The sequence below is a fragment of the Macrobrachium rosenbergii genome, chromosome 58, assembly GCF_040412425.1.
Source record: "Macrobrachium rosenbergii isolate ZJJX-2024 chromosome 58, ASM4041242v1, whole genome shotgun sequence".
In the NCBI taxonomy this organism is placed as follows: Eukaryota; Metazoa; Arthropoda; class Malacostraca; order Decapoda; family Palaemonidae; genus Macrobrachium; species Macrobrachium rosenbergii.
The window spans coordinates 15,302,651-15,326,272 of NC_089798.1; the positions used below are offsets into that span (position 1 = coordinate 15,302,651).

The 23,622-nt window shown below is 45.5% G+C and overlaps 1 protein-coding gene across 2 annotated transcripts in view; it reads left to right on the forward strand.

Moving 5' to 3' along the window:
* The first annotated feature begins 622 nt into the window (after positions 1 to 622).
* Positions 623 to 23,622, forward strand: part of calypso (ubiquitin carboxyl-terminal hydrolase calypso) — a 523,758-nt gene continuing 500,758 nt past the window's right edge. The window contains exons 1-2 of one of the 2 annotated variants that reach the window (XM_067101808.1): positions 623 to 1,008; positions 22,935 to 23,049. In XM_067101808.1, the coding sequence (XP_066957909.1) occupies positions 939 to 1,008; positions 22,935 to 23,049 (185 nt within the window). In that variant the 5' untranslated portion in view covers positions 623 to 938. The remainder of the gene's footprint in view (positions 1,009 to 22,934; positions 23,050 to 23,622) is intronic. The other variant, XM_067101809.1, reaches the window with a different exon arrangement.

The window sequence follows — 23,622 nt, forward strand, 5'->3', positions numbered from 1 at the left end:
GTTTTCACTTTGAACATCGCGCAAATCAGGCACTTTTACGCAGAGCACTTCAAAGACACGTCCGACCCGTACTGAGATTGTAAGTTCGTTAGTGCGTTTTTTTAAGGGGGGGCGGTGGTTGTGTGATTGTTATGTAAGGGTGATGATTGAGATGGTTTTATTTTTTTAAATAAATTGAGAAAGCCTGGTACGTGGCTCGTTTATCCTTGCATGGGGGCTAAGTCACTTTCTAGGTCGTGGGTTGATCGTGCAGTCCATCGGCACAACGAAAATACAATGACGTCTGTCAAGGAAATTCCCGACACATACCTTATATCGTACACCAGTGGAATTTTATTGTTTATCTGTTGGGTTGTCTGTCCATCTGTCAGCCAGTAGACAGCGATTGAACATTTACGAAATTTAATAGGTATTATTAATTAACCTATTATGATCTTCATGCACTTTTTGTTGGGAGAAAACATGTAATAACACCAAGAAATTATCTTTGAAGTTTTATCGCATGCTGCTGCAAATAAGAATTCTTTCTTGACTGACGAAGGAAATTTCCTAGTACGTTTATTTTAAGTTGCATTCAACCTCTCTTACTTTAGGCATTCTAAAGACTTGTAACGTTAGTCATAACTATCTTATAAATAGGCCTACTTCATGTTGTCGTCACCCACTTGCTCAGGGCAAGTGGCCTCTGAAACAGGATAAATTATGAACTTCTCAGCCGCTTGGGCTCATTCTGCTCGATGTGAATGCATTACCTACACCCGTATAAATTTTCCTCAGCTAAGGGTGTCAATTCAGCGATAAATCGGCTAGGCGGGAAGCTAGAGTCGGTGGTGTGCCATCTCGTTTTGTTTACGGAAGAAGAAGAATGCAATGATGGCATAAACAAAGCCCGATGTATATTTGAAAACGTTGGTCCGTGTATGTTTTAATCTCGTTTAATGTTGATATCGATGCCCGTGGACATAAATAATCTTGCAGATGGATGGCTGGAGCTGGAAAGTGATCCAGGTTAATATTTTCGTTAGTTGTTAGAGAGAAGTTTGTCCATGAAAGGGTAATGTATTATGGCTGTATTTGAAGGCAATACCGTAACCTTTAAACTAGGACCAAGGCCGCAGGAGCGGAATAGCCTAGCGCCTGAATTTCAGCATTTTGATAAGCCTACTGGTAGTTCAATCAATCATGTTCGTGGTTTATAAATTTATGAATGTTAATTAGGGTTTTACTGTATGAATGTTAATTAGGGTTTTACGGCATTTTGGCAGAGTTCTTAGGCTAACTGCTTTTGGTTATGGCTGGCCGTGTTCATAACTGAAATTGCTTTTGGTTCTGGTTTTACCTCGCAAGCAGAAAACAACTTGACGCAAATTGATCGACGGTAATTTTTATTCTAATTGCTAGGGAACCAGGGTCACCCCAAGACTTTGTTCCTTTGGAGATTCAAACATTGCTTCTTAGGCCTAGGGTAGGTCCACTATGTAGGAATAGGCTATTTTTCATCATGAGTTGGTAACAAGGTTTCAGATGGAGGTTGGTGAATTAGGAAAAACCCTCACTCTTCTGTCGGAGGCTGGTACTCTCCATTGGGCTGTGGTCAGATTTAAAAGTCATGGTATTATTTTATAAGTTGCCAATATACGATATGAAATTGTAACATATTTTTGAAAAGAGCTCGTCATCTAATTAGGACTTATAAGGTAAGACAATACTTCCCCCCCCCTCCATAGCTAATATGGGAAAATTGTAACCCGTAAACAGGCCCACCCCTAGCTTACGTGGTATTTTAGATTGGCAACTTATAAAATTTGGTAGATCAAAGTAGTAGCTCTGTGGCGGCAATTTCCTTTTAACTTGATTTTTTATACAGTTTTTGGTTGCTAATCATGGATTTACCTTTGATTTTTGTCGCGCAAATGTAATTAACCTGTAATTAATCCCAGAAGTCTATCCAACAGGGGGTTTCCATACGCAATCTTCACAAGACAGAGCACGGGTACATCAGTTTGGAACAGTTCATATCCCGTCAGGCAAGTGCAATAACTTGTTAACGTATGGGTACCCCCCTCCCGGGCCAGTACTAGACACGGCAAAGGGACATTCCATTTGGCTGACAACAAACAAATGTACCACCAGTATCAGAAGCCTAAAAGTGTAGAAAAAACCAGTTTCCAGGGTAAAAACAGGTGCAGAGCTAATACTTAGAATTACCTAAAATTATACCATTCATGTTGTGCTCTTGACCAACCATCGGTTTGAAACTTCTTTCGTCCTACCCCATGTGATATATATAATATTTGTGTTTTTTGTTCAACATGGATTTGAACAAGAAAAGCTAACAATGTAAAGTGTGAGGGACATAGGCTAAGTAGATTTTGGCTGCCATATATCCTTGGTATGATTGTTATTTAGTTTTGTTGTTCTGCGGTGGTATCCCCGTGAAGAGTGTAGCCTATTGGCTGGTCTCCTTTGCGGTGAAGGAGGGCCCAAAGAAGTTTGCCAGTTTCTCTGAAGGGCATTAATTTTCCTTCAGTATCACTGAAAATTTTTTTCTACTCTTTCCTGGACTGTCCTCTCTCTCTTTCCATACCTTCTGCTCATTCCTCCCTGGCTCACTGAAAGGGTTATGCACTTGAGAATAGACAACCAGCCCATGCTATCCAACAGTGCCAACCCAAATACACATGCCAGTCTCTCCCCAGAAGAGACTGTGATGCGTTAGTGGTTCATCACTGCCTGCCATGCTTGGTTGGTGACTTCACAGTTGAGCCTTCTGTAGCAGTCATCTTGCCAATGGAGTTACCTCTACGATATCGAATATAGGCTGTATTCCTCCTTTACTAACTATCTGCCTCAGCATGTCTTCTGCTTTAGCCAAGGAAAATAAGACTTTTGTGGAGTAAGGTGAAGAAGCAGAAGCACTTTCTTCCTGTTCTCTTCTTTGTTGAGCTCTTCCCACTTTTCTTCATCTTCTTTTTTGGGTGAGTGGGGACCTGCTATAAGCTAGCATTTTGTCCCTATGGATATAAAAACCATCACTTACCCTATCATATAGGAGTATCTGTGGCACAGGCTGGAGTGGTTGATGAACTTGGTAATAAGGTCGTGGTGATTGTTGGGGGGTGAGGAAGTGAGCTAGGTAATACCCCATACTCATCTTATGTCACTGTTCACTTTTTTTTTTGCTGCCGTAAAGAGTTGACATCTCACCGTACACTCTTCCGTCTGTTGTTGAATGTTTGATGAGTAGATGGACTAACTCATTTTTTTTTTATTAACTGTTTTGTTCCTACACAAATACAAACCTTTGGCCTTTACATAGGATTTAGCTTGTGAATGTGAGCTGAAACAGTCTTTTAACTTTCAAACAAAGTCATTAGCTACTGATGGTAGGGGGAAGCCCTGCCCACTCTTCAGTCTGCACTTCACTTCGCTTTTGGCCACCTTTGTATGAAGGCGTCTTCGTGCGCTTTTTGCTCCACTGCCATTTGCTTTCTTTCATTTTTCTGTTTAGGAAATATATGCTTGATTTTGATTTAACAATTATATGCTCACACTTTGTGTATCATGCAGCAAGTATGATTGTAATCAATCAAGTCGTTGTAGCAAGTGTTGAGTCTGGCCTTGTGAACAGTGGGTGAAGTTTGCTTGGAAAAAGAAGCGAGAGAAGAAAGTTTCTCCAGTGTCATCAGAGTGCATTACTCCACTGGTGACACCAAAGATTCTCTCTGGTACCTTCTTGCCCCAAACTTCCACCTGCTGTTGCCACTCCTAAGGGAGCAGTTCCCCCTTCACCGTCTCCTACTGCTTTGTCAGTAGCGAGCCATCAGATGTGGGGAGGATGACCAGCTTGACTACTCTCCTGTGGTCTCCTTCCGCTTGGAAGGGGAGTCGTCTTCGGAAGGGCTCTCTTCCTCGGGGTGAAAGAGAATTGCCTCTTCCAACCTAACTTTTGTTTCAGGTGCTGTGGAGCCCAAGAGGCTTAGGGAGTTATGGCCCTCCCTAGGCCTCCCGGGAGAGCCGACTTTTTCTGGATTGATATATCACTTGAAGGTTTCCAGTCGCCTTCCTGTAACCACATTCACTGTAGCCATTAAGATTTTCACGTTAATGGTATCCACCAGCTCGAGGGCCACCACTACGGTACTTGTAACACCGCACTTGCCTCTGGTAATGTGCTCCCAGGTGTTGCCTTCCATGTCATCATCACATGGTGATGTCCTCCTCCACACCCTGCTGTCGAAGGCCAGCCTCAGCCGGAAGAAGTCAAAGAAGAGGAATAGGAAGTCTTCGTCTTCATCTTCATTGAGTGCTGTCATCTCTTGTGCTTCCAAAGTTACCAAGCACAGGAAGAATAAGGATGCCTCACCTATCTGCAAGAAGTCCCTTAGGGCTTCTGGCAGCCAGCCTTCCCGCAAGGAGAAGGCTGTCAGGTCTCTCACTTGTGGTACTCCAGTGCTGCAGATCCTGTTGCTTGCTGAGTGAACAAGAGCAAATGCTGCCCAGGGTTCTATGGACCCGTGGTGAGCCAGTAAGAGTGCCCGGAATTCACCTTCCTGGGCTGGTAAGGGTCCTTGGTCTGCAGACCCTGGCCAGTTGCCAGCATGGCCCAGCAAGAGAAAGTGATTAGAGAGCTGGCAGATGCCCACTCACACCCTTCCCTTTCTACGAAGAGAGCAGTGCAAGAGTCCCAGAACGGTGACACTAGTCTACCGGCCCTCTCACCCAGACAAGGCAAGAGGAGGTCCCCCAAAGGATCTCTAACCTGTCCCCTCCACCTCCTCAGGGTTTTGTAGGAGCCAAGAGCCAGATAGACCCAGGGTTTGGGTCCAGGACCATCCGCATTCCCATCCCAGCTTGGCCACAGAAGCATACATTTCGGGTTCTGCCCTCGGGCTGAGCCATTTGTATGTTTGAGTGGTTGAGAGGTTGCCAGGGGGCTCTGGTGAGCGTCCCTCTCCTGCAGAGAGAGTAACTCGGGGAGACTATGACCTGGAAGGACTCGAGGAACTTATGCCCAGGACTCGGACACCCTTGAGTTGTAAAGGAGTTTTGCTGAGATCATCCATTTGATATGGCAGTATAATGATCTCGAGGAAGAGACCATGGCCTTTCCCGTAGACCATTCTCCAGCCATTGAGTCCTTTTGGAGAACCCAGGGTCTCAATGGGCTTGCCATGGTCTAGGCTTGCTGAGAATGTTTAGGACCAGGTGAATTCTCTTGTGTCTGGGCAAGAGAACTCACTTCGGCCTAGCCGATTGTGCAAGACACTGCCTCAGCCTCTCGCTCGCCAGAGAAAATATTACATACCCTTGGAGAGGCCTTTGTCGACTAAACAGGTTGACGCAGTTCTGTCTCTGTGTCCAGGTCCGTCACTGGATCACCTCCATGTGGAAGGAATTTCTTTCACGCAGCCAGAGGCAGTAGCAATGGAATCGACTGCCTGGATTGATCTTTGGTCTCTTGCTGCGGCCAAGATTGCCCACTCCGCTTTGGGGTCTCTTACATCCAAGGAGGGAGTCTGTAGGTAGGGCCATCACCTACCTAGCCCACCAAACATCTAACCTGTGGGTAAACTTGGTTCTCAAGAGAAGAGATGCTGTTTTGGTCTCAGGTTACCAGGTTTGTTGGTTCAGAGTCGGCACTAGCACTCAGGAACGACCGGTACTGGGTTCCACTTTCCTCTTCCTAGAGGAGAGGTGGAGGCCGTGGTGGACAGGCTCAGGGTCAAGAACAATAACATGCCTGTTCACCAGGCAGTGGCCAAGACCTCAAGGTCTTTGCGTGGCACTGCAGCCCCACCTTTGGGTCAGGCTGGCCCTTCCTCTTCGGGTCCCAGGAAGTCCCAGGTTTCCTCAGACCCCTGTAGGAATACCAGTCTTCTTCTGCCCTTGTGTGAAAGGAGCGCAGTCACACCCCTTTCAGCCCCCTGCCCATTCTAGGAAAGGGGGCAAAGCTGAGAAGAAGGGCGAAGGACGCTGGGGGCAACATTCTTCCCTGCTTGCTGCAAATGATCGTGGGCAGGGAGTGCCTCTCGAGCCATGGGGCAATATGGCAGCAATACGGAACAAAGACCTGGGTAGTGGATGTCCGTCGGGTAGGGTATCTAGTACTCTTTGAGTCACCAACGATCTGGTCATAGACCTCTTTCCCCTGAACTGGTTTGTTCGCCAGACATGCTCAAGATGGAAATGGTCCGGTCAGTGCTCGATTCCATCAGAGAGGGCAACTTCATGCTTTTGGCAGACTTGAAGGGTGTGTATTTTCAAATACCCATCCGTCAGTCCTCTAACAGGCGCCTCCACTTTACTCTCGGGGAGGCAGTGTTCCACTTCAGGACACTTTGTTTCGGGCTCTCAACTGCTCCCCAGGTGTTAACTTGGGTGTTCATCCTTGTCTCAGCTTGGGCCCATTTGCACGGGATATGTCTTCTGCGGTATTTCGATGAGTGGCTAGTCCTGGCAAGCTCTTTGTCGCAGTTGTCCCAGAACAGAGATCTACTTCTCGAATTTTGTCATGACTTGGGATTGGTGATGAATTTCAAGAAGTCCAGTCTCACACCCTAGCAAAGGGTAACTATTTGGGCATGCTGATTGATATTGCAGCAGTGAGAGTCTTCCCCCCAGACTTGCATCAGCAGGTTCAGAGAGGCAGCACAGTTGTTCCTGTCACGTCAAGAGCAACCGGCTCGGCAGTGGCAAGTCGTTCTCAGCCACCTGTCATCATTGGAGAAGTTGGACCCTCATGAGCAGCTTCACCTTCATTCCCTTCAGTGGATAATGGAATTTTGGTCTCTGGCAAGGGGCCCTCCATTCTTCCCAGAGAGGAAGTAAGGAAGGATTTACCTTGGTGATTAGATGACAGGAACCTCTTAATAAGAGTGCCGTTGGGCACTCACCCTCCCAAGGTGCTTCTGTTTTCGGATGCATTGACTGAGGGATGGGGCGCGCACGTGAAGGATCAGCTGGTTTCAGGTGTGTGGGACTAGAACAACAGTTGACCTCCACTGGGAAAAGTCCCTCTCTGTTTCCATAGTAAAGGGCTGTTGCTTGGCTGTTGTCTCGTCCACCCCATAAACAAAGGCCTCCAGAGTGGGATGTGACTATCTCAGTTGCATTGTCCAGGTATCCAATGAACTCCTCAAGGAGGCTTAGGACAGGTACATCATATTCTAGGCAGTCATCCTGCTAGTCTAAGCATGAGTGAAGAAACAGCCTCCTTTATGAAGGGCAGCATAAGAAGGGTTGGAGATACTTCCTGTTCTTATTCATTCCTGTGTTTGTGGCATAATTCCAAAGTCCGTCAGCCCCCAACAAGAGATCCAAAAGCACTTGGAACTTTGTAGGTGATGATCAAGGTGAGATGCTGTTGTGTCCAGTGAGGGTTTTGCAATCTTACCTGTACAGGACTCAATATTTTGGACTTGGTTGTTGACAACTGCTTGTTATTACAAGCAAGCTCAAGAGGAACATGAACAAGAATTCCATTTCTTTCTGGCCTTAGGAGACCATCAAACAGACATATGTATTGTTGGATGAGGATGATGGCTCTATACCTCAGGCAAGGGCTTACAGTATCAAGGGCATTGTTCCAGTGCTAGCATTCAGGAACTACATTGTCCAGGTACTTAGGGCAGATTTCTGCATTACCAGACCTTTATCTCTTTTTACCTCAGAGACATTGCCCACAAGTCTTTAGACAAATTCTCTTTAAGACCTGTTGTTGGTACTCAGCCTATTGTTTAGTTGCCTGAGCCCCCTTGGACAGAAAAGTATGTCGGTTTAGGTTCATGGTTGGCACAAAGTGTGGTTGAATGAAGGTGAGTGGTTTTTCATCTCTCTCTCTCTCTCTCTCTCTCTCTCTCTCTCTCTCTCTCTCTCTCTCTCTCTCTCTCTCTCATGGTTGTGTACTCACTGCTTTGGCCAGCTGATATCGAGTGAAACAACAGAGTATCCTATGTAATTTTTATTTGTATTTGTTAGGTACAATTCCTTTTGTCTCATTTAAAAAAGAGGGGGGGCTGTAGAGAATTGTTACCTTTTTGCAATACAAATTATAGTTCCTCAAAATTTCTGAGTAACAAGAAAGCTATCATCTAGCACAGGGCTCTGTCCTCTGTGACATCACAAATGTCAGGCTATGGTTGTATGAGGCATCCTTACTCTGTTCACATTCAAGCTGACAGTTTTGGGTGAAAGAACAGCACCAGCTTTTCGTCAGACTTAGAGAGAGAATCTGTATAAAAGACAAAGGTTTGTACCCTCGTAGTAACAAATGGCTAATTGTTCCTACACAATATACAAACCATCAGTCTTTTACGTTAGGAATTACTCACGGCGAAGCTGGAAACGGCTGTTAAACTCTTGGACAAGGTGGTTAGGCAGTAACTACTGTCCAGTAGGCAGGAATACCTGACTGCCTGGATGTAAACATTCCAGTTTGCTTTCGGCTGTCATGCGTTGCAGACGTGTTTTCTGAGCTATTTGCCTGGCTGTCGTTAAGCTCTTTTCCTGGTGGGATCTTTTTTATCTTTAAGTGTATATATTGTGTTTGATATTTGTTAAACCTTAAACGCCTACTGGACGTATCATACATCGACTAAAATTGTCTGTTGGGTGCCATGTGGACGTATTTCCGACGCGACGACTACAAAAATTTCAACCTTCGGTCAATTTTGACTTAACCGAAATGGTCGAAGAACGCAATTGTAAGCTAAAACTCTTACATTCTAGTAATATTCAATCATGTACCTTCATTTTGCAACAAATTGGAAGTCTCTAGCACAATATTTCGATTTATGGTGAATTTTTTTGAAAAACTTTTTCCTTACGCCCGCTTTCGTAACTCGGCCAAAAATTTCAGAAATTCTTTTGTCATTTTGTGGTAAGTTTTGCACTGTTTTATATTAGCCGTTACATAAAGTTTTATATATGAAAATGTGCGCAATTTCATGTAAAATACAGCAACATACAACCGATGGTTGTAGCTTTTATCAGTTTGGAAATATTTTCATATAAACCACGATAACTGCTAAAAATTTCAACCTTCGGTCAACTTTGACTCGACCGAAATGGTCAAAAACGCAATTGTAAGCTAAAACTCTTACATTCTAGTAATATTCAATCATTTACCTTCATTTTGCAACAAATTGAAAGTCTCTAGCACAATATTTCGATTTATGGTGAATTTTTTAAAAAAAACTTTTTCCTTACGTCCGCGCCAGAAATTCTTTCGTCACGTTGTCGTAATGTTTGCACCATTTTATATTAGTCGTTACATAAAGTTTTATATATGGAAATGTGCGTAATTTCATGTAGAATAAACCGAATATAACTCATGGTTGTAGCTTTTAACAGTTTTGAAATATTTTCATATAAATCACGATAAGTGCCATAATTTCAACCTTCGGTCAAATTTAACTCGACGAAATGGTAAAAAACGCAATTATAAGCTAAAACTCTTACATTCTAGTAATATTCAATCATGTACCTTCATTTTGCAACAAACTGGAAGTCTCTAGCACAATATTTCGATTTATGGTGAATTTCTGAAAAAACTTTTTCCTTACGTTTGCGTGCGTAACTTGGCCGAACATCTCAGAAATTCTTTCGTCACGTTGTCGTAATGTTTGCAACGTTTTACATTAGTCGTTACATAAACTTTTATATATGAAAATGTGCGCAATTTCATGTAGAATTCAACAGAAAATAGCTCATGGTTGTAGCTTTTATCAGTTTTGAATTATTTTCACATAAATCACGATAACTGCCAAAATTTCAACCTTCAGTCAACTTTAACTCGACCGAAATGTCGAAAAACGCAATTGTAAGCTAAAACTCTTACATTCTAGTAATATTCAATCATTTACCTTCATTTTGCAATAAATTGGAAGTCTCTAGCACAATATTTCGATTTATGGTGAATTTTTGAAAAAAACATTTTCCTTACGTCCGCGCGGTAACTCGGCCGAACATCTCAGAAATTCTTTCGTCACGTTGTCGTAATGTTTGCACCATTTTATATTAGTTGTTACATAAACTTTTATATATGAAAATGTGCGCGATTTCATGTACAATACAACAGAAAATAACTCATGGTTGTAGCTTTTATCAGTTTTGAAATATTTTCATATAAATCACGATAAATAGAAAAAATTCTACTTTCGGTCAACTTTAACTCGACCGAAATGGTCGAAAACTGCAATTGTAAGCTAAAACACTTACAGTCTAGTAATATTCAATCAATTAGCTTCATTTTTCAACAGACGGGAAGTCTCTAGCACAATATTTCAATTTATGGTGAATTTAAAAAAACATTTTTTTACGTGGCGTTACAAATTCATGCATCATTTTGTGATAATATCTTCTCTGTGTTGCTTTGATCGTTTTACAATTTGTTATATACCAAAATCATCGCATTTTAGTGTACAATACAAAGAAAAAACAAATAACCCGTTAGCTTTAACCGTTTTGCTCACAGTGCGATTTGTATAAAATTATATATGAAAATTTTTTTGCGGTCATATATTTCAATATTTATATATGATAATGATATTTTTTCATTTCTGATGGTTGCATACTAAACTTCAGGCAATAACAAAAAGGAGCCAAAAATGAACTCTTAATCTTGAAAACTAAGCGTGCTGTGATTTTTGAAAAACTTTTTTTCCGCTTCAGCGCTAACTCCCGAACGCCGCCCGCATACGGGAGACGTTTTTGTAAATAGAGGCTCGGCGTTTAAGGGTTAATATACAAACCCACGATTTTTAATAGCCTTGCATAGGCCGTCATCCCCCCAGCGTGTGTCTTGGGGTCGGCGGCCAGGGGTGTAACAAGCTCGCTCCCCTTTTATTGGTCCTCGCACCCTCTGCTTGTACAGGGGCATGACTGTATCCCTATTTTGACTTGCGCTTAGTGTTGCTCTTCGCCCCCTTGCTGTTGATAAGTTGCCGGCAGGAAACTTCGCAGGAAGGTTGCCGGGCGTCGTCGGAAGTTCGCCAATAGAGCCCTTGGTAGCCGCCCCTTCGTCCTCGTTTCTCTCTCCTGGTAAGCTTTCCCTTTGCTGTCACTCTTTTGCCCTCTTTGCTCGCTCGTTGGGCGAAGATCGGGCAGGGGGCACTGGGTGACCTCTTCTCAGGGGCCTCCTCTCACTTCGTAGGGCAGTTCCCTTCGGAATGAGTTGAGTCTATGTGATCAATTCGGATTGGCTTGGCCCGCTCGCCCAGCCCCTGATCGCATTTCAAGACTAGCTCGGCTTGCTCACCCAGCCCCCGATCATGTCTGCTTGATCGACTCAGCTCACTCAGTTTGGCGAACTGAATGCTGTCAAGGTTCTCCTTCCTTCAGGAGACTCAGCTCGAGTGAACTTTCGCTCTCTTCAGGTTAGTGCTTCACCGAGACGTTAGCGCTCTCCTTCCTCCGTGCTGCTGTCATCGCCTCTGGTTGATGATCACCTGCAGTCAGCCTCTCCTGCTGGTTCTTCTAGTAGGACAAGTAAGAGTGCTTTTCCTCCTTTCCTCTTCCCTCAAACCCTTTCCATTGCTGCTCGGGGATGCGAGTTAGATAGAGAGGATTCTGATGAGTTTTGCTTCTTATCGGAGTTCCGCTACAAGGATCTATGTCTCGGGCTCGGTTCTCGGATCGGCTCGTTGTACATCCGAGTAGTCGAGGATGGTTTTCTGGGTTCTGGCGAGGTTATCCCTCCAAGAAGAAGAGATCGGGAGTGTGGCACCCCAGGAGGACTTGAGGTTCTTCTTTGGGTTGTGGACACCCTTGATTTTCTTTTCGCAGAGATCTTCACTCCAATTCGTCAGCACAATGACCTCAGAGAGAAGACCATAGCATCTCCAGTGAATACTTTTCACTGCCCCTTGCAGGGGTTTTGTTGGGGCTGCCACGGTCCTTGCTTGTTATAAGGGCTTTCTTGACCAGATGAATGCCTTTTCCTTGGACAAGGAGTTCATTTTGGTCGAGCCACCCAATCAAGCTCCTTCCCCTTCCCCTTCCTCAACAGTAGCGATTCTTCTTGCCTCGGAGGGGTCTTATGCCAACTAGTAAATTGTCCTGGCTCTGGTTCATCCAGGCTTGGATCTCTCGCTGTTTCTCTTTACTGCGAAGGGTGTTCCTTCTCGCAACAAGAAATGGCAAACATGGAGGGCACCGCTATGGTGTCCCTCCAGGTAGTCTTCTGATGAATTTGTGATCCTTCACTTTTTTAAGGCTTTGCTTCCTTGGATGCGATCATTCCTGAAGAGGTCTCTGCCTTTTAGAGACTGTTCCAGTCCGGGGGTGGGTTCGTCTACCCAGCACCAGACAGCAGCCTGTGGCCAATTCTGGTGCTAAGAAGAGGGACACTGTCCTGATTCTGATCTCCAGTCCAATAAGTCCCGAGTCATCACATTCCCTCAGGAACGGACCTTTACTCGGTTCTGCCCTCCTCTTTCTCAGAGAGTAGGTAGATACCACAGTAGTGTAGGAATGTGCCAGAGCAACTGCCTTGTCCTCCGGACAATGGCAACCTAGCCTTTTCTCAGCCCCTAAGAAGTCTCAGGTTTCAAGGGCGCTCGCAGAACACCCAGCCTCCCTCATTTTCTTCTTAGCAAGTGCTGATTCCGATCTCCAGTCCAATAAGTCCCGAGTCGTCACATTCCCTCGGGAATGGACCTTTACTCGGTTCTGCCCTCCTCTTTCTCAGAGAGTAGGTAGATGCCACAGTAGCCGAGGAATGTGCCAGGGCAACCGCCTTGTCCTCCGGACAATGGCAACCCTTTCTCAGCCCCTAAGAAGTCTTAGGTTACAGCCTTCCTCATTTTCCTCTTAGCAAGTGCGCATACATGTGTCTCTTTCAACCCTCTTTCCATGGGGAAGAGGGCAGAGGGAAGAGAGGAAGGAAGAACACTCAGAACAGCATTCTCCTCCTGCTGGTGCCTTGATGAAGGAATGACTGTCAAATCATTGGACTATATGATAGCAACATAGCCAAGACCTGGCAGTGGATTTCATTCTGGATCTTAGCCATCTTTCATTGAACTTTCGTTCTGTCTCCTCTCCCATGTTCCCTAATTCAGGAGCAGCCAGCCTGGCTAGAGCTAGTTGTCTTCGGTGTCCTGTCATCACTGCAGAAGCTGTCCCCTCAGGGGCAGCTTCGCCTTCGACTCTTCATTGAGAATGAAGGAGATCTGCTTCCAGTTCTTAATCCTTCCTCTCTCATAGGAATAGGGGGCGATTTAGTCTGGTGCTTGATCGACAGGAACCTTTGAATATGTCTGCATATTCTCCTCAAGACATGTTTCTGTTCTTAGATGCAACGACCGGGGAATAGCCACACACCTGTAAAACCTTTGTCTTCGAGATGTGCGACCAAGATGATAATTACCCTCTCATCAGCATCCTGGAACTAAGGCAGTTTCCTGGCCCTCCAAGAGTTTCAGGATCAGTTTTTTGAGATACTCTCGGATATTGTTAACACCACAGTAGTGGCATATGTCTCGTTTCCCTCCTGTTTCTTCGGTTGACTGCAGGTGCTCGAGTGAACTTTGGTGCTCTCTGTAGAGCCATCAGCCAGATACATTCCAGGCAATGGGATGTAATGGGAGACAAGCTCAGCCTCTGTCATCGAGTGACGGGGACAGAGAGCTCCCTTCACTCAATTCTTCATAGAGAGGCTGCTTGACTTGAGGGCTCCCTATCATCCTTCTGTTCACCTCCTGGCTGAACAGAAGTCTGCAGGTCTTCTGCTTAATCGTACCAGACACATGGACTGCTACGGTGATGCATGCTGACACAGTGGGACAACCTCGACGTCTTCATCTTCCCTTCGTGTTTGTCTAATTTGCAAGGTGTTCAGCAAGTGTCGTTAACCCCGAATTTAGATGAACGCTGGAAGACTTCACCTTTTGCCCAACCTGCTAGCTCTGCTTCTGAGCACTGAGAAGAGTTCCTCCCTGACCTGACCTTCTGTGTCAGCGACACATGAAGCGGTTCTTCAGGCAGTACAATCCCTGTTCCTTCATGACTAGAGACTATCCCGCTTCCCTTGCAAGCATAGGCTTCTCGGCGAGCGGCAATGGAGATAGCTGGATATCTCTGTCATCCTCTGCAGCAGTACCTAGGGATTGGAGCAGTCTTCGCTGGTTGGTGTCGTTGACGGGACTTTTTCCTCTGGTCAGAGTCACTCTTCAGCACGTTGTGGACTTCCTTGTCTCCTCCGCCAAAGGTTGCTTCTCTCTGATTCAGTTGTGAAAGTTGTCAGCCCTATCCAGCCTAGCCTTTCATCTGAAAGTAGCCTTTTTCTCCTCAGTCAAGATTTAGATACTGATGAGAAGCTTCTATTGGTCTTGCCATCCCAGGGGCCTCAGGTCTCTGGGTGGCATGTGACTCTTATTTAGGGTTCCTGTCTCGTGCTTCGCATGCGCCCTTGCGAGAGTCGTCAGACAGAGATCTGCCTCTCAAGATTATCTCTCATCTTGCTTCGGCCTTGGCGTAGAGGATGAACGATCTTCATGGACCTACAGGGGATGGAGATCAATGCCTCAACTCCGTCTCGGATATCGTAGCAGATTCCGAATCCATCAGCATCTATTGCAGGTTCAAATCCTTCTTGATCTCCTCCTCCTTGGACTTTGTAATGATGACCCAGATCAATCGCTACCTTGTCCTGTTAGTGTGCTGTGGTACTTTCTGAAAAGGCTCAACATCCCTAACCTGGATGTCGTTGACTTTTTCACTAGTACTGACCCTCCAAAGGAAGAAGTGTTAAGGACACATCATTCTTCTGGCTTTGTGAGGCGATTGGAAGGATGTACTCTACAGCTGGCGACGACAACACCTGTACACTCCACCCAAGAGCCCACGAAGTCAATGGCCTGGTCCATCCCTCGCATTCCGGAAGATTCTGTTAGTCTGGAAGCAAGATGTGATCTCATTAGCCCAAATTTGTCTTCTACCTTCAGATCTTTGCCCACAGACCTTTGAAACCTTTTTTTCCTTGGTCCTGTGGTGGCTGCTTAACAAGTTGTGTTTTCTCACCCGGCTACCTTTAAGAGGACAGGTAGCATCTTGCCGAAGGTGTATGGTTCCAGAAGTGAGAAGGATTCTGAGATTGACTGGCCTCTCCTCCTCCTCCTCCTTCCTCATCCTCCTACTTCTCTTCCTTCGGGCTGAGAATTGGACTCAAACTGACACTTGCTGGAACTGGCATCTGATGCGCTAAGTCTGCACATCGAGCATCCCTTATATTCTTCTCTAGAATCATAGAAGAAATCCCTCTCCTTCCTCTAGCAAGGGGGGGAAGGAGACCCTGGCAATAAGGGAAACCCTTTTTAGGGTCTTTACCTTACTGCCTCCGACTCTTTAGATTCCTCCCAGCCTGTTTTTGAATGAGTAACAGTTCCTCACTCATTCGAAAAGGTCTAGATGTTCGACATTTGATCTCGCAGTTCCTGTACTCCGATCGATATGTCAGAGGCACGGTGCTCCTCCTAGCTCTTTTGACCAGGAGTAACCCAGGTGTGCAGAACTACAGTCAGTTCAAAGAGACTCCCTCAGGTTCCTCTCCCCAACCAGTGAGTCTTCCTAATGTAAAGGATTGATGGTTTGTATATCTTGTAGGAACAAATCACAATTTTTTAAAGTAAATTGTATTTTTACGAATAGAACTTACCTGGCAGTTATATATATATAGCTTAATCCCTGTCGAACCGGCAGATTTTTCAAAACTCGCGGCAACCGCCGAATGGTAGGTGTCCGATAGGTGGTTAACAACCCTTATCGGGTGGTAGCTGGAATCATTCCCGTTTTCAGTTCCTCAGATCATCTCTGCCGGTTGGACCGACAACATTGTTGTTGGTTCTCCGTCGGGTTTTTCGCTCGCTTCCCTAGGTCGCTGTGTTGGACCTTTTATTGGTGACGTATTTTGACCTTTGGATTGGCAATCGCTTTTTGTGGCTTGTTTGGATTTATTCTTTTGACTGTTCTTGGATAAGATGTCTGATCCTAAGTTTTTTCGAGTATGTGTGAATGAAGAATGTAAGGTTAGGTTACCGAAAGCTTCGGTGGACCCTCACACTGTTTGTTTAGGGTGCAGGGTTTTGAGTGTGCCTTGGATAAAAGATGTAAAGAATGCGAGGATTTGGATGAAAAGAAATGGATGGAAATGAAACGCTATGTGCGTAAATTAGAGATGGATAAGTTACGGAGGGCTTCTAAATCTAAATCTAGGTCTGTGAGTGATGTTAGCCTAGACATTTCTTTTAACCCTTCTATTCCTAAATCACCCTTAGAAGTAGATCCTTCTCCCGAGGTGGTAACCCCGCTCCTTCTACAGGAACTGTATCTGTTGTTATGGACCCTCAGTTCGCCAGGATGGCGGCTGAGATGAAAGAATTAAAGGATCAACTTGAAGCCTTGAAGAAAGGTAAGAGTACAAGTGAAGTTTGTGATAATGTTTGTGCTAGTGCAGTGGAGGTGGCGACTGATCGACCCTGTCATGCCCCTAGATCTAGACCTCTACCAAGCTCCCAGGACCTAGGGAGAAGGTATGTCGATGATCGTAAGGGGGTGAGAGGGACGTATTCTCGGTCAGCCGTCGCCTCAAGCAGTCCTGTTGCTTTTTCCCAGGCTGCTTATGACCGCCACAGGAAAGGCGTGTCGGAAGAGCTTTGCGTCTTCTCCTAGCCCCTCTCCTAGACGTAGATGGCAGTTTGAGGATTCGAGACCGACCAAAAGAAGATGGTTGCAGCAAGAGGATCAACCCGGACTCGCTCTCCCCTTCCGGTGCGTGGAGCTCCCTGAATCTTTTGCTTCCGACGACGACCAAACGCCTCTCCAGCAAAAAGGTCAAGACCTTTTCGGAATGCTCTCCTCTCGCTGTTCGGAGGAGGGAGAGTTCTCTTCTTTCTGCTTCCAGAGAATTCTCGAGAATCCTTCTCCTGCTCCCAGCTTGTCTCGACAACCTTCTCCCTCGGATCCTCAAGATGCAGCTGCTGCGGCTAAATCATTTATGACCGTCATGCAAGGCCAATTGGCTTCAGCTCGTTCAGGCCTTTAGTCGCCCTCCCCGCAATCGGTCAGACGAAGGACTCCAAGTTACCAGTGAAGAGATCTAGAAGGGAGTCCCCTGCTGAAGTTTCTCCTAGGGATAAGAGAGAACTGGATCCCTCTCCTGTTCGAGTCAACAAGGGGCGATCTTCTGGCCTGGAACATAAAAATTTTTTCGTTTCTCCTAAGCAAAAACCTCAGGGTTCTTCTCCTGAGGCTCGACTCTTCTCCTCTCCACGCCTTAAACGACAGGAATTTTCTTCCTCTCGCCGGGAACACTCTTCCTTTGTTCAGCAAGATTACGACCTCGGTTCTCCAGGGAGGAAAGAACGCAGCGGACTTCCTCGACGCCAGGACGATTCGCCTCTCGACGCCAGGACGCATCCAACTCGGCGCCAGGACGTATCCAATGCTCGACGCCAGGACGCCCGGCTCGCGATACCAGGACGCATCCAGCTCGACATCGGATTCTTCTAGGGCTGTTTGTCAGGACGCAACCAGCTCTCGCCGCCAGGACGTAACCAACTCGCCGCCAGGACGCCGGGCGATCGTCACGCCCTCCCGGGTACACTACAGCGGGAAGAGAAGGAGACAGAGTTGGAAGGAATGCATGATTTGGAAGACGTTTCAGAGGACGAAGATAAACCTTCTAATGCGGCTGATGACTATAAGGTTCTTTCTCGCTCTCTTTGGAGCTGTATGGTGAGGAGTTTAAGCCTGCTGCTCCTCGTTCTCCCTCAGTCCCAGTTTAACAGGAAGAAATCGAGGAAGCAGTCAGCCTTTATTAAAATGAAGCTTTCCATTTCTGCTAAGAAGGCTCTGACCAGGATTGATAACTGGCTTAAGGAGCGTAGGCAAGCAGTTAAGTCCTCCTTCTCTTTTCCTCCAACTAGGCTTGCTTCGAAGGCGGGCATGTGGTATGACACTGGAGAAGCTCTGGGCCTGGGAGTACCTGCCTCCTCCCAGGGGGACTTCTCTGGTTTAGTAGACTCTTCCAGAAGACATGCCCTTAACTCAGCTAAGGTGATGTGGTCTATGACGGAACTAGACCATCTCATTAAAGGAATTTTTAGGTCTTTTGAAGTGTTCAGTTTTTTAGACTGGTCTGTTGGAATCCTATCCAAGAAGATTGAATCCATGCAGGCTACAGGAATTGAAGACCTTTCCAGTATTATGGCCTGTATGGATAAGGCTCTGAGGGATGGAGCAAATGAGATGACTTCTCTTTTCACTGCAGGGATTTTGAAGAAGAGGGCTTTGTTATGTTCCTTCACGTCAAAATCTACTACAGTCGCACAGAAGGCGGAGCTCCTTTACGCCCCCCTCTCGGAGCATTTGTTTCCGGAGTCCTTGGTCAGGGATATTTCTCTGACTCTGGCACATAAAGCTACGCAAGATTTACTTTCTCGCTCGGCTAGGAGGTTTCCTTCTGTAATTCCTCCAGCTGCCAAAAAGGAGGAAAAGAGAGTTCAACAGCCCTTTCGGGGCAGAGTTCCTTCTAGATCTGATTTCAGAGGAAAAAGACAAGAAACAGGGGGTAGAACTAGCAGAAGGACGTTTAGAACACGCTCTAGAAATTGAAACACAAGTCCTCCAGACAACAGTAGGAGCAAGGCTGTCTCTATTTTGGCAGGCTTGGGAAGCAAGAGGGGCGGACAACTGGTCTCTCTCAGTCATCAGGAAGGATACAAGATCCCTTCTCGAGGAAACCGCCACTTTCAACAAAGCCACTAGCCCTAGTGGCTCAATACTCGAACGCATTGAAACGAAGGGCACTCCTGAATCTAGTAGACCAGATGTTGGAGAAAGGAGCGATAGAACCAGTTTTGGAACTAGGATCCCCAGGGTTCTACAATCGTCTGTTTTTAGTGCCCAAGAGTTCGGGGATGGAGACCGGTCCTGGATGTCAGCGCATTGAACGGTTTTGTGGAGAAGACCAAGTTTACCATGGAGACGACTCAGTCTGTGCTGGCAGCAGTCCGTCCAGGGGACTGGATGGTATCCCTGGACCTGCAGGACGCTTACTTTCATATTCCCATCCACCCGACTTCAAGGAAGTTTTTGAGGTTTGTGATCCAGGACAAATGCTTCTAGTTCAAAGCTCTTTGTTTCGGCCTCAGCACAGCTCCTCAAGTGTTCACCAGAGTAATGTCAAATGTGGCAGGATGGCTTCATCAAGAAGGGATAAGAGTATCCCTGTACCTAGACGACTGGCTGATAAGGTCCCAGTCGAAGAACAGGTGTCTGGAGGACTTACACAAGACGTTTATGATTGCTCAGGATCTGGGTCTCATTATCAACAAAGAGAAGTCTCAGATCGAACCGAGTCAGACGATTCTTTATTTGGGGATAGTTCTGGACTCAGCTTGTTTTGGCTTCTCCCTCACAAGAAAGACAAATCAAGTGCCTCGAGAAGGTTCAGTATTTCCTGGGAGGCAGAAGTGCTCGGCGAGGGAGTGGATGAGTTTGTTGGGCACCCTCTCCTCCCTCGAGAAATTTGTCTCTCTGGGAAGGTTGCACCTCAGGCCTCTTCAACACTTCCTTTCAAGAATCTGGGACAGGAAGAATCAGGAGGACTCATTTTCCTTCGACATTCCAGCAGAGATCAAGAAACATCTGAGTTGGTGGCTGAACCCGTCGATCTTAGGGGAAGGAATCTCCCTACGCAGAAAGAACCCAGACCTAGTGTTGTTCTCAGATGCTTCGAGTCGGGATGGGGAGCAACACTGGGGAACAAGGAAGTTTCAGGCTCTTGGGAAGAGGGACAAATCGGATGGCACATCAACAGGAAAGAGTTGATGGCCATCTGGTTAGGTTTAAAAGCCTTCAAAGAATCTGTCGCGGGAAAGTAGTAGAAGTGAATTCGACAACACCACGGCTCTTGCGTATATCAGCAAACAAGGAGGGACTCGTTCTTTACCTCTTTCTGAAACAGCAAGAGAGCTCCTTCTGTGGACAAAAGACCACAGGGTGGAGCTTTGACGAGATTCGTGCAGGGGCAGAAGAATGTAAGAGCAGACATGCTCAGCAGAAGAGGGCAAGTTCTGCCCACGGAATGGACTCTCAATCTTCAAGTTTGCCAGAAACTGTGGAGTTTATGGGGGAGGCCTTCAATAGACCTCTTCGCCTCCAGCCAGAACAAGAGGATCCCGAACTACTGCTCTCTAGTCCCGGACAGAGAAGCAATAGCAGTAGACGCCTTCTTGATGGACTGGACGGGATGGACACTTATCACGTTCCCTCCGTTCAAAATAATCAATCTAGTAGTCAAGAAATTCGCCCTCCTAGATTCAGGAAGAATGACCCTGGTAGCCCCTTTTGGCCAGCAAGAGAGTGGTTCACAGAGGTAGTGGAGATGTTAGTGGACTTTCCGAGAAGTCTTCCCCAAGTCCAAGGCTTCTCAGACAGCCCCACTTGAGAGGTATCATCAAAACCCTCGCTCTTCAACTGACTGCATTCAGACTATCGAGAAGCTTGTCAGAGCGAGAGGATTTTCAGCTCAAGCTGCAAGAGCTATCGCCAGAGCGAGGAGGGTCTCTTCACAGAGAGTTTACCAATCAAAGTGGGAAACCTTTAGATCTTGGTGTAAGCAGCATAAGGTTTCCTCAACCACTACCTCTGTGAGCCAAATAGCTGATTTTCTCTTGTCCTCAGGCAAGATTCTAAGCTGGCCGTATCCACCATAAAAGGATACAGAAGCTTGTTGTCTACCGTCTTTAGGCACAGAGGCATTGATTTGTCTCAAGATAGAGACTTGAGAGACCTTTTAAAGTCTTTGAAACAACGAAGCAGACTTTGAGACCCCGTCCTGGAATTTGGATGTGGTTTTGAAGTTCTTGTGCAGCAGGAAGTTGAACCCATCTCTCAAGCAACCCTGAGAGACGTAACAAAGAAAACTCTTTTCCTTCGCTCTTGCTACAGCGAAAAGGGTTAGCGAGATTCATGCTATTCAGAAACAAGTAGGCTTCAATCGTAATGGAGCAATATGCGCATTAAGGCTTGACTTCCTTGCTAAGAATGAGAACCCTTCCAAACCCTGGCCGGGACGTTTGAGGTTCCTAACCTCACTGATTTAGTGGGCCAAGAGGAGGAGAGACTACTCTGTCCAGTTAGAGCCCTCAAGGCTTATATTTCCAGGACAAAGGACGTAAGAGGTTCTTCCAGTTCCTTGTGGTGTTCAGTGAAGGATCCTCAAAAGCCCCTCTCGAAGAATGCGTTATCGTTCTTTTGAGGGAGACAATAAGAGAAGCTCACCTTTTATGTGAAGAGGAGAACTTTGGTTTGTTGAAGGTGAAGGCTCACGAAATAAGAGCCATTGCAACTTCTCTGGCTTATAGAAAGAATATGTCAGTTAAACAAATTATGGAGGCCACTTTTTGGAGAAGTGACTCTGTTTTCGCTTCTCATTACCTCAGAGAGGTAAGAGTGGATTATGAGAAATGTTATGCCTTGGGCCCATATGTAGCTACAGCTTGGTATTGGGTAAAGGAGTGACTGCCTCCCCTCAACCTTAACTTTTGTTTGGGATACCTGTAATTGGGTTGGTGTTTTTATGGTTGTCTGAGGAAGCTTCCTTGTGGGAAAAGCAACCCCAGTCTAACTAGATAGGTGTATATCTAGTCTGCAAGGTTAGGTGGTTAGATTGAGTAAGGTTACAGGTAATAGAAGGGAATAGGAAGTACAGAAGTCTAGTCACGTTGTTGGTCTCACCCCGTTTGACAGACTCGATTGAGTTGTTTCAGTATAACAGGTCTTCACCTGACTGGCGCTCCTAAGGGAAAGCGGCTCAAGAGGCAGGAACCTTTGAAGTCAGCTACCTTAGCAGGTAAGGAATCAAGGTGTTTACCTACAACTTTTAGTTGTTTCCCAACAATGTTGGCTGTCTTTCACCCTCCTCCAAATGTGTGAATCAGCTATATATATATAACTGCCAGGTAAGTTCTATTCGTAAAAATGAAGTTTTTATGATAAAACAAAGTTTTATGAATACTTACCTGGCAGTTATATATATATTTTAAATCCCACCCTCCTCCTCAGGAGACAGGTCGGGCAAGAGATGATCTGAGGAACTGAAAACGGGAATGATTCCAGCTACCACCCGATAAGGGTTGTTAACCACCTATCGGACACCTACCATTCGGCGGTTGCATGAGTTTTGAAAAATCTGCCGGTTCGACAGGGATTAAGCTATATATATATAACTGCCAGGTAAGTATTCATAAAACTTTGTTTTATCATAAAAACTTCATTTTCCTAACTACAGTATACAAACCTGAGGTCCTTTACATTATATTTTTATGCCCACCTCTTGCCACCCCTCAATCTAAAACCTGGCTCGAAAGGCAGACTGGATGTTTGCATCCAGGCAGGCGGGTATTCCCACCTACCAGACGGTAGTTACTGCCTGATCACCTTTTTCACGAGTTTAATGGCCGTTTCCAGCTTTGCCGTAAGTAATTCCTAATGTAAAGGACCTTAGGTTTGTATAGTTAGGAAAAATAAAATTCACTTAAAAAACCTGTGATTTCAAAAGAATTTTATTTTCCTAGATATGTAAACCTGAAGTCTTGCATCACCATCTCACTTGTAACTATTCCCACATTTTTCTGTTGGTGAAAAGAAATGTGATACCACCATTTAATCAGTGGAGGGTTCCCCACTTTCTCACCAGCTGTTCGTTAACTACCTTGTTACCAGGTTTCAACAAATTGACCAGCTTTTGATAGAGGGTCTTCCAGTTTGTATGTCTAAGAAAAATGCAATTTATCATAAATTACCTCTACAGTATTTGTTAGTTTACTTAAATCAAAAGTTAATTGGACACAGAAAGGTGATTGTTTTAAAAAATAAGTGATAAAAGTGAAAGTGACTAGTTTTTATTAATTAATATTAACTTTCAGGGCTCTTTACACTACTACTGGAGGATATGGGAGTGCGGGGCGTTCAAGTTGAAGAAATTTATGATCTTCAGAAATCCTTTGAAGGCAAAGTTTATGGATTTATATTCCTTTTCAGGTAAATCTTTGTAAAGAAATAACGTTTGTTCCTACACAATATACAAACCGCCGGTCTTTACATGAGGAATATGCTTCAGCGCAGCTGGGAATGGCCGTTTAAACTTTAAACAAGGTGGTTAGGTAGTTAACTACCATCTGACTGGTGATGGTAAGGATTCACTTTGCTTTCGGCTGCTGCACTGCAAAGAGCTGTCTGTCTACTCCCTGCCCTGCTTGCCATTTCACTTTGTTTCCTTCAGTTATCCTATTGGGATTGTTCTGTGTTTGTGTATAGCTGTTGTGATTACTTGTGTGTTTGTATATAAAAAAATGTGCAAATCCACGAATCATTTAAGCCTGATCGGAAGGGCAGTACCTAGCGTGTCTACCCCGGTACTGCCTCTAGGAAATGCAATTGCTGCTGCTCATCATTGGATGCTGACCCTCACGTCATTTGTGCTACTTGCAGAGGGCGTGACTGTAATGCTGAATCTTTGTGTGACGAGTGTCGTGACTGGTCGCCTGTGCAATGGGTGAAGTTCTCGCAGAGGAGGAAATACAAGAAGGCGGCCTCCAAGGTGTCGTCTGGTGG